This window comes from Epinephelus moara, chromosome 2, assembly GCF_006386435.1.
Source record: "Epinephelus moara isolate mb chromosome 2, YSFRI_EMoa_1.0, whole genome shotgun sequence".
Taxonomy (NCBI): domain Eukaryota; kingdom Metazoa; phylum Chordata; class Actinopteri; order Perciformes; family Serranidae; genus Epinephelus; species Epinephelus moara.
Window position 1 is genome coordinate 24,503,193 of NC_065507.1, and position 11,695 is coordinate 24,514,887.

Genomic DNA, 11,695 nt, shown 5'->3' on the forward strand with positions numbered 1-11,695 from the left:
TGTATAAATTGTATCTAGTAGTCCATTCTTTCAAAGTGCAGGTAGTGCATTCAGTCTCTTGACTTGGCAGGTGACTAGCTGTCAAGGATAAGAGTGTGTGGGTGTGTATGTGGGGATGCAGAGCAGTCCATTGATAAGTCTAATGGCCTGTGGAAAGAAGCTTTTCAGCTTCCTGCTGGTTTTGCAGCTGATGCTTCTGTACCTTCTCCCTGATGGCAAAAGGGAGAAGATGTGGTGGGAGGGGTGGGGTGGGTCCATGATGATGGAGGTGGCTCTGCTGATGCAGCACTGCTGGTATAGCTCCACCAGGCAGGGGAGTGGGGCACCAGTGATTTTGCTGGCTGTCTTGACCAGTCTGTTGAGCTGCTTTTTTTCCTGCGCGGTGCAGCACCCGAACCAGGAGGTGAAGCCATATGTCAGGTTCCTTTCCACGGTGCCCCTGTAGAAGGTGGTGAGGTGTGTGGTGGGGAGGCCTGTTTTCCTGAGTCTGTGAAGGGAGTGGAGCCGCTGCTGAGCTTTTTTGATGACTGCTGTGGTGTTCGTGGTTGAAGTGAGGTCATCATCAATGTGAACCCCCAAGTACTTCACTGCTGACCTTCTTCACGGCAGCCCCGTCGATGTGTAGTGGTGCATGATCCTGTTTGCCGGCCCTCCTGAAGTCTATAATTGGTGCATGATCCTGTTTGCCGGCCCTCCTGAAGTCTATAATAACCTCACTGGTCTTGTCCACATTGAGGAAGAGGTTATGGGATCTGCACCATGCACTCAGCTGTTTCACTTCTTCCCTGTATGCAGACTCATTGTTGTCCTTAATGAGGCCCACCACTGTTGTGTCATCTGCGAACTTCAGGATGTGGTTGCTGCAGAATTTAGCAGTGCAGTCGTAGGTGAGCAGGCTGAAGAGCAGAGGGCTCAGGACGCAGCCCTGCGGAGAGCCTGTGCTCACTGTGATGGTCTTTGATGTGCGGCTGCCCACCCTGACTGTCTGCTGTCGCTGAGTCAGGAAGTTGTAGACCCAGTTGCAGATGCCGTTGTCCACTTTTAGCAGCTGCAACTTTTCCACCAGTTGCTGTGGGATGATGGTGTTGAAGGCACTGCTAAAATCTATGAACAGGAGCCTGGCGTAGGTGTTTTTCTGCTCAAGGTGAGACAGTGTGAGGTGGTGCATATATGTATGTACTGTATATATATATATATATATATATAATCGCCTCACACTTGGCTGCAACTCACCCCAGTGAGTGCTGGAGGTCACAGCCTGATGAAACCAAGAGCACCACACTGTCTACAAAGAGGAGAGTCGCATTCCGGAGGTCCTCGGACACTCTCTTGCCCTCAGTTGTGCCTTGAGATCCTATCCATCAATGTCACAAACACAGTTGGTTACAAGAGACAACCCACCAACAACCCACAGGTAGCGTGTCTGATTTTGTACCAAGAGTAGTTTGGTTATATAAAAAAACCTAATGGCTTGTAGCAAGGGTCCTAGTACCTTATACCCCTGCAGTACCCCCCACAGGACTGCCCTGGGGACACAGTCCTACGCCTTTTCTAAGTCCATAAAACACATGTTATACAGCCAAGAAAGAATGCACATTGCTCCTCATGGATCTGTGGTTTGCCATCAGTCAGAGCCTCATTTCCAGCACCCTGCAGTAATGTTTGGGTTCAGGAGTTCTTTAAAGTGCTCTCTCCACCATTTGACAATCTCTTCAGTTTAGATACACACTTCTCATACCCTGCCAACAACAGCCATGTGTCAAGCCCTGTTTCCTTTCCTGAGTCCTCTTATGGTGTGCCAGAACTCTCCTAAGGCCAACTGAAAGACCTTTCTTTATAGCCTTCCCGAACTCCTCTCACACTCAGGTTTTTGTTCTGGCAACCATTGCCCACAATGGCAGCCCCTCTGGCCCCCCAGTACTTATCTGTTGCTTTATGAGACCCAGCCGAGGCCAAAAGGCCTCCTTTTTCTGCTTGACAGCCTCCTTCACCTGCCCAAGCACCAAATATCAGACAAGTAAAGTTAGCAACTATGTAGTGAACAAAGTCAAGCATTTGGCAGCTAAATAGTTGGTGGAGACCAAAACAGAGCTAAAAGGAGGATCAATGTCGGACTTACATTGATCAGGTACAACAGCCATATCAGCTTTATAAGGTGATGATGTTCTGTGTAATGCTTGTTTCATTGCCCCCATCCATCCATCCATCCATTGTCATCCGCTTATCTGGGGCCAGGTCACTGGGGCAGCAGTCCAAGCAGAGCACCCCAGATGTCCCTCTCCACAGCAACATTTTCCAGCACCTCCTGTAGGACCCCAGGGCGTTCCCAGGCCAGATGAGATATGAAATCCCTCCAGCGTGTCCTGGGTCTGCCCCGGGGCTCCCCACCAGTGGGACGTGCCTGGAACTCCTCCAACAGGACATGCCCAGGAGGCATCCTGATCAGATGCCAGAACCACCTCAACTGACCCCCTTTCTATGGAAAGGAGCAGCAGCTCTACTCCGAGCTCCCTCCGGATGAGCGAGCACCTTACCCCGTCTCTAAGACTGAGCCAAGCTACCCCATGGACAAAACCCATTTCTGCCACTTGTATCTGCAATCTAGCACAGCGCCCGCATCGCATGCTCCATTCTACCCTCACTCGGGAACAAGAACCCAAAATACTTGAACTCCCTCACTTTAGGCAGTAACTCTCTGCCAGCCTGGAGGGGGCAATCCACTGGTTTCTGGCAGAGAACCATGGCCTCAGATTTGGAGGTGCTGACTCTTATCCCGACCACTTCACACTCAGTTGCAAACCGCCCCAGTGCATGCTGGAGGTCATGGTATGATGAAGCCAATGGAGCCACATCATCTGCAAAAAGCAGAGACACAATTCTGAGGTCCCCAAACTGAACCCCTTCCTCCCCCCAGTTGGGCCTCGAGATCCTGTCAATGCATATCACAAACATGATCAATAACAAAGGACAACCCTGGCAGAGGCCACACCCACTGAGAACGTGTTTGACTTTGCGCCAAGTAAGCAGACGCACCTCTCACTTTGGTCATACAGGGACCAGATGCCTGGTAGCAACGAGCCCGGTACCCCATAGTCCCGCAGTACCCCCCACAAGATCCCCAAAGGGACGTGGTTGTAAGCCTTCTCCACAAAACACATGTAAACTGGATGGGCAAACTCCCATGACCCCTACAGCAACCTTGTAAGGGAAAAGAGCTGGTCCACTGTTTGACGGCCAGGACGGCAACCACATTGCTCCTCCTGAATCCAAACTTCGACAATCAGTCGGAGCCTCCTTTCCAGCACCCTGGAGTAAACTTTAACCGGGAGGCTTTGCAGTGTGATACCCCGATAATTGGAACACGCCATCCAGTCCCCTTTTTTGATAGTGGGGAACCACCACTCCGGGCTGCAACAGTGCAGGCATCGTATCCGACCTCCACGCGACACTGAAAAGGCATGTCAGCCAAGACAGCCGAACAGTGTCCAGAGCCTTCAGCATCTCAGGACGAATCTCATCTACACCTGGTGCCTTGCTGCTGGGGAGCTTTTTGACTACCGAAGCAACCTCTGCCAGGGATATTGCCGAGAGTTTCCCCAAGTCTTCAGGCTCTGCCTCCTCCACTGTGGATGTGACGGCCGGGTTCAGGAGTTCCTATAAGTGCTTCTTTCACTGCCCAATTTTATCCTCAGTTCGGGTCAGCAGTTCTCCTTCTCTGCTGAGCACAGCCTGAGACAAACCCAAGAGGTTTATAAGGTGATAATGTTGTATGTAACACTTATTTCACTGCCCCCGAGAGGCCCTTTAAACAAAACAAAACTCGAAAAGTGCACTCAGATGCAGATCAAGGCTGATCACTGCCACTGTAGATGATTGATGATTCCAGCAGATGTGGTGGAGCATGTTTCAGAAGAGTCTAACAAGCTAAGAAAAATATGTAACTTGTTTATTTGTGATGAAGCTGTGGTGTGTTGCACAGAGCAATCTGAGTTCACTGTGTGTAATGTAATTATGAGAATGAATGCATTTTTAAAACACAGCCAAAAATCTTTGATCCATGTCATTCATGACTGAACTTTTAACAGCATTAGCTTTATCTGTCGGCTACAGTATGTCAAAGTAGAAAATAACAACAATGAACAAAATTAAAATAGACAAAAATTAAAATGTTTAACTACTATTCACTTACTTTGGTTTGAAACACCATGTGGTGGATGTAACAAAACTGGGTCGCAGCCATGATGGCCAGATCACAGTGCAGTAGTGCTCGGTGGAATTGGCCCCACCCTGCTCCCTTACTGTCAAGAAAAAATTGACTTATTCATATGGTATCCTGCCTAACTTTAGTCGATCGTAACATATCAGATATCAAAATAATCTGCAGATGCTCCGGTTCAAAATAAGACCAAACATTTATATGGATGTCAGTTTTTAAACCACACTTTAACCCACACACACACTCACTCTGGCAAACATAAGAAAAAACATTACAGTTAATGTAATGTTAACAGTACTGTTGTGGGGTATTTCAGTTTGCCTGAAGACTCTTATTTTCTAAATTTTTCATCACCTTTAGCCTGCATTACTTTTCATTTTTTAAAATTACAATTATCAATTGTAAGTATAAATACACCTCCATAATGTTAAAGGATTATTATAAAAAAAAAAAAGCCTCACATTATCGAGGGCACAACTGAATATTCTTATCCAATAAGATATACAGTTAAGTTATTCAGAATGGGCTATGGCCGAAAACTGTTCGTTGTTTGGACACCTTCTTCTTGCCCCACCTTGTAGGTCCTCAGAGATAAATCATCACTGCTCTTATATATATATATATATATATGTATATTTTTTTTTTATTTTTTATTTTTTACAAACAATTTATTTAAGGTGTACAAATAAGTTGATCCTCATTTTCAGAGCATATATAGGGATAAAGTGTTAAAATAAATATTTATGGCATTGCTAATAGTAAGTATAATTATTTAATATTTCATTGTTAACAGTAAAATTATTAAACTATTCACTGAATTTCGTAAACAATAAATTGACCTTTCATCAATGATGAGTATTATTCAGTGTTACCACATTGTAGTGTGCTGTGTACATTTTTTATATTTCAATTATTTATCTCAAGATATTGTTTTTTTTTTCTTCTAGATCAGCCCCTTTGCCACTTGTGCTTGTCTCAGTGATAAAACCAAGTACCCATCCTTTCTCAGGACAATACCCAGTGACGACTACCAGAGCAGAGCCCTGGCACAGTTGGTCAAGCACTTTGGTTGGACTTGGGTTGGAGCTATTAGAACAAATGATGATTATGGGAACAATGGCATGGCGGCATTTACAAAAACAGCCCAGCAGCTGGGCATCTGTCTGGAGTACTCTGTGTCTTTCTTTAGAACAGATCCACCAGACAAAATACAAAAGATAATTGACATTATCAAAGCTTCAACTTCCAAGGTGATTGTCACTTTTCTCGCCCTCGCGGATATTGTCATGCTAATGCATGCAATGTCTCACTACAACTTGACGAGGTACCAGTGGGTCGGTAGTGAGAGCTGGATCTTTGATCCCCAAACTGCAGCCATAGATAAGCATCACATTCTGGATGGTGCCATAGGCCTGTCCATCCCCAAAGCACATGTCAGTGGCATGAGAGAGTTCATGTTGGATGTGAAGCCTCTCAATTCATCAAGTAATGAATTGTTTACAGAGTTTTGGGAGAAATTATTCAGCTGTAAATTCACGCAGTCAAAGTCGTCCGCAGAGAATTTGAAAGGATGTACTGGACATGAAAATCTGTCTGGAGTGCAGAACAGCTTCACTGATATGTCGCTCATGCCTATCTTAAACAACATCTATAAAGGAGTGTATGCTGTGGCCCATTCACTTCACAGTATTCTTAGTTGTAACAAAACATGTAACATGAAGGTGCAGCTAGATCCATATACGGTGAGTTCATAAATAAATCACAAGACTATCATGGTGTATCTCCACCAGTCCTACAAGCTGTTTGTCAGATAATGATCTACATTGATTCATGTCTTTTTAGATTTTACAGCACATAAAAAGGATTCATTTCAAAACAAAGGAAGGAGAGGAAGTTTACTTTAATGAGAATGGAGACCCAGCAGCAAAGTATGAAATTATAAATTGGCAACCAACAGAAAATGGCATTGTGGACTTTGTCACAGTTGTTTTTTATGATGCATCTTTACCTGCAGACAAACAGCTGAATCTGCAAAATAAGTCTTTAATTTGGGCAAACAACTCACAACTAGTAAGCTCATGTAATGTTTATATAGTCTATTTTAAAAGTTTAAAAGTGGATATGTTACAAGATGTTGTATCATAATGCTTGTTTAAGATGCATCAAACTGCATAAGAGAACCTAAAAATGACAGCAACTTGTCAAAGTAGATGACAGCATATTTTGTCATCGTCATTTTGTTTTTGCAGGTGCCTGTGTCAGTTTGCAGTGAGAAGTGTCATCCAGGAACTCGCAAGGTTCTCCAGAAAGGAAAGCCTGTCTGCTGCTATGACTGCTTAAGATGTGCAGAGGGAGAGATAAGCAACATGACAGGTATAGTATCTCTCTTTCTGAAACTGTAATTAATGAGAGTGGGTGAAATTGTGAAATAAAACAAAGCAAATACAACCAAAATAAAGCTGTCATATGGCTATCCATTTATTATACGGTAATTATGTACTGTATGTCTTCTATGCATGGAAACATGTTTGTGGATATTCTCATTTATCCAGGTCATAGTTATCTCAAGGCAATTGACTCGAAAGCAACTGGACTTAGTTTTGTCTGACCTAGCCAGACTAGTTCCAGCCTAGTCTGACAAGCATGAACTAATGGAGCCTCTTGGATAAGAGGTGAAACGTCTTCTAAGACAAAACTTAGTCCAGTCGATTCAATTGCCTTGAGATATGCATGGAAAATAAGCAATATTGAGAAAAGAACCATCAAATGTACCGAACAAGGCTGACACCTGCTTCAAAATAATTTTTCAGATTCTATCACCTGTGTGCGATGCCACCCTGAGTTCTGGTCAAATGAGAGAAGAGATGCCTGTGTAAAGAAGGAGAAAGAGTTTCTATCATATGAAGAGATAATGGGAGCACTGCTCACTGCAGCGTCCTTGCTGGGAACATGCATCACTGCTGTTGTGGCATTAATTTTCTTCAGATACAGGAAAACTCCTATTGTTAGGGCCAACAACTCTGAGCTGAGCTTCCTGTTGCTCTCCTCCTTGACTCTGTGTTTCCTGTGTTCTCTGACCTTCATCGGCCGGCCCTCTGAATGGTCCTGCATGCTGCGACACACAGCATTTGGCATCACCTTTGTTCTCTGTATCTCATGTGTTCTGGGGAAAACTATAGTGGTGTTAATGGCCTTCAGGGCAACACTTCCTGGTAGTAATGTGATGAAATGGTTTGGGCCTGCACAGCAGAGGCTCAGTGTTCTGGCTTTCACTCTTATACAAGTTATCATATGTATCCTCTGGTTAACAATTTCACCTCCTTTTCCATTCAAGAACTTTAAACAGTTTAAGGACAGAATCATATTTGAGTGCGCTCTGGGTTCAGCTGTAGGCTTTTGGGCTGTTCTTGGGTATGTAGGTCTTCTGGCCATGTTATGTTTTATTCTTGCTTTTCTGGCCCGAAAACTCCCTGATAATTTCAATGAAGCCAAATTTATCACTTTTAGCATGCTGATATTCTGTGCAGTATGGATCACCTTTATTCCAGCATATGTCAGCTCCCCTGGGAAGTTCAGTGTTGCTGTGGAGATATTTGCTATTCTGGCCTCCAGTTTTGGACTGCTCATTTGTATATTTTTTCCAAAATGTTATATTATCTTACTGAAACCTGAGAAGAATACAAAAAAGGAGATGATGGGGAAGGGGGCACCAAAATAAAAAATCATCATAGAAAATGCCATTAAAATTTTGACATAAGAATTAGAGATAACAGCTTTGAATACAACTTGATCAATAATTATATTAACTGATATGGTTTGAACTATATATTTCATTTTTTATGTGTGTGTGTGTGTGTGTTTATGTGTGTGTATTTTGTACTATATTTACACTTTAAATAAGTTGTAGGCAACATTCAGAGCATTGACGAAGCAGCAAACAACTATTCGTTTTATAAAGATACAGTAGAGTAACAGCGTCTCAAGCAGAGATTGAAGTTACGCCCCCTCTGTGTGTGCTGTAAACTAAGCTTCTTTGTTCATAGTCATGGTGGCTGGTCTGGCTGTACGTGTATCTTAGTCCATTTGTCTGTGTTCCACTGGCATTATTATTATTGTCATTATTTTCCAAGCGTGTACTGCCTCATCTGAAATTTGCTTTGGGACGAAAAATGTTGCATCCCTCTGGCTACGGGCAAACTGCAACTGCTCTGTACGTCACTTTCACCATCAACCTTTTATATCCCTTTTTTTTCAACTGTGTGCCACATGGTGGCAGCAGGCGAAGGAAGGCTGTCCATGCGTCCCTTTTTAGGCAACCTTTTCTAGTGTTCCCAGGTAAGATGAGATATGTACTCACTCCAGCATGTTCCGGGTCTTCCCCAGGGTCTCCTACCAGTTGGACATGCCTGGAAAACATCAAAAGAAAGCATTGGCTTGACTCTTATCTCCCTCTAAATGTCTGAGTTCTTCACCCAGTCTCGAAGAGTGAGCCCAGCCATCCTATAGCGGAAACTCATTTCAGCCACTTGTATTCACAATCTCATTCTTTAATTCACTACCTAAAGTTCATGACCATCGGTAAGGGTCGAAACGTAAACTACTTGCTAAGTCCAAAGCTTTGCCTTACAGCTCAGCTCCCTTTTGACCACGATATTGCAATGCCTCCATCATGCTGCACCAATCCGCCTTTCTATCCCACGCTCCATTTTACCCTCAGGGCTCTGAGGGTAAAATGGAGTCCCCAAGTGCTCTTTCATTTGGGGCCATAAATTCTAACCCAGGGGAAAAAATCCACCATCTTTCAGCAGCAAACCATGGCCTCAGACCTAGAGGTGCTGACTAATTCCAATCACTTAGCACTTAGTTCAGCAGTCTAGTGAATCCAAAGGAGAAAACATCATCTAAAACATCAGAAACACAACTTGGAGGACCCCTGACTGCACACTCTGCTTCTATTGGCTGTACCTTGAAATCCTGTCCATTAAAGTCACAAACAAATTTAGCAAAGAGGAACAACTCTGGCAGAGGCTAAAACCTAGGAAAACTTGTTTGACATTGTGTGCTGTCCCAGACCTCCATGCAAAACTAAAGAGACATGTCAGTCAAGACAGCCCAACAATGTCCATATCCTTCAACATCTCAGGGCAAATCTCATCCACACTTTGTGCTTTGCCATCATGGAACTTCTTGACTACCTGGGGGCAACTTTCAAAGATATGTTTGAGGTTATTTCTGAGTCTTGAACTCTGCCTCCTTCACAAACAACATGCTGGTTGAGTTCAGCAGGTCCTCAAAATGCTCTTTCCACAATTCACCACTTCCACAGTCCACGTTTGCAATTCTTCTCCACTGCCAAAAAAAGCTATGCCAAACTTCTTGAGCTCTTCCTGAGTAGTCCAAGTAGTTTGCCAGATATTCATTGAGGCCCACTAAAAGTCCATCTACGAAGCCTCTTCAAACTCTTTCTATACCCAGGCTTGTGCTTTGGCAACTTCCATCACTTTTGCATCCCAGTATTTGACTTGTCTGTTGCTTCAGAAGACCCCTAGACAACCAAGATCAGAAGACCTCTACTTTTAGCTTGATGCCCCCCTTCAACTGCCCAGCAACAGTTAGCAACTACCTGGTTAAAAAAGTAGGGCATTTAGCAACTGAAAACATGTTTAAGACCAAAACAAAGCTAAAAGGAGTGCTGGGGGAGATATAGGCAACAATACAGGTGTAGTGACATGTAATGCTCGACAAAACTAAAGATTACAAGGTGACATGTCAATTTTTGAAATTATAGCCTTGTATTGTAATCTGATTTCAAAAGCATGCCGTTATTAACCAAACACAAAAAAACAGTATCATTATATCAAAAATAATTTCATCAAATATCCTAAACATATATTGATACATATTTACGACGTATGCTACATAAATGTATGCACAATCTTTGAACAGCATATCAAGGTTAAAGCCTCAGTGAGAAAAAAATTTATTTAATTTGAGTGTATTTAAAATTGCTCCAATTTCATTGTTTATGGGAAAATGATAAATCCCTGGTAATATTGCAGTCATCTTGTTTTCAGCCCATTCATTCTGAGACTTATTTGGTCACAGTCATGGAGGGAGAAGGGAGGGATTGAGGCATATATATGCAACCAATACAAGTCACAAGGTCAGAAATTACAAAAGGTACTGTATGCAACATTCATGCTATAATGCAGCATGCCACCATTTGCCATGGCAAAATAAAGTCAAGTATTGGCATCCTGAGCAGAGAACACAGTCACACTACCTCTGTGTGTGTTTTAATTAGAGCCTCTCCGTGGTTTGTTGTGGAAAGCCAGTCAGTGTGTGCATGTTAGTGTATTTGTGTATCCCAGTGGCCTGTTCACTGCTGCTGCTTTGCACTGCGCACATATGACAGTTGGTGCTACTATCAGATGGCGTCATAGTGGAAGCATAGTGCTTGGGTTAAGACTGTTAGCTCTGTCAGCACTGTTGATGTTGTCTAGTGCTGTTTATGGACTTAGCACTGCTAGCTGTTAGCCGTCCTGACAAGTCATACGCTCTGAAGTTTGCATAGAGCCACTCTAATTATGATGGAAATTACAAAGTACTTTCTTAATTAAATATGTCAATATGGAACTGAACCTCAATAAAATGTAGGTAGGAGTGTTTTTTATTTTTTGAGCTATTATTTTTCCTCGGAGATTCTCAGGTACACAGTGTTATCACCTTAACTTTATATATAGAGCCTCCATGCAAAATGAAAGAGGTGGGCAGCATTTCTGTTACTTGTAATCGAAATATGTTTTTCATTTGCTTTGGATATTTTATAATTGGTAATTTTAGGGGGAAAAAAAAATCAAATGTAATTTGAAACAAGGCACTTTAGAGTCCAGTGATTTTGTATTTTCAAAATTCCCCCCAAAAAGTCTTTCTCAATTATTCATTAAACAACAAAAAGTCTTGGTCAAAACCTAGTGTATTACTGCACTGTGTATGAAAGAAGTCAGGGCTTTTACTTTGAAATGAGGAGTATTTCAACTTGCACCAGGAAGTGGCAGCATCACTCAGTCTCAGACTGATGGGCTTTCATTCTAGCATTAATGGTGCAGTCAAGCCCAAAAAATTCTAACTAAACTACACAAATAAAACTCAACATCACTCTCACACAGCAAATGGTACCTGCTTTCCCTGGAGCTGTACCCACTGATCAAGATTCTTTGTGCACGCTCTAATATAACCCTTTCCTCTTCAGCAGCGATCGGTGATGTACATCCTGATGTGACCAAGCAGCAGCCTCCAGGGCTGAAAAATTTAGCCAGCACTGAAGTGCCAAAAACTGCATTTCCTTGATTGGCCACTTAAGGCTGGCTCCACACGCAAGTCAATCCTCATAGACATCCATGTCAAAATGCGCAACTTTACAGAAGAAATAAACATGTTACAGTAAGAGGTGTAAATCAGGTAAAGGTAAAGTTGTCA

General features: G+C 43.0%; 1 protein-coding gene across 1 annotated transcript; it reads left to right on the top strand.

Moving 5' to 3' along the window:
- Positions 1 to 1,894: 1,894 nt before the first annotated feature.
- LOC126401498 (extracellular calcium-sensing receptor-like) lies at positions 1,895 to 7,934 on the top strand. Its single transcript, XM_050062823.1, has 6 exons — positions 1,895 to 1,917; positions 3,693 to 3,756; positions 5,164 to 5,958; positions 6,059 to 6,286; positions 6,466 to 6,589; positions 7,027 to 7,934. The coding sequence occupies exons 1-6, from the start codon at positions 1,895 to 1,897 to the stop codon at positions 7,932 to 7,934; spliced, it is 2,142 nt and encodes a 713-aa protein (XP_049918780.1).
- The last annotated feature ends 3,761 nt before the right edge of the window (positions 7,935 to 11,695 follow it).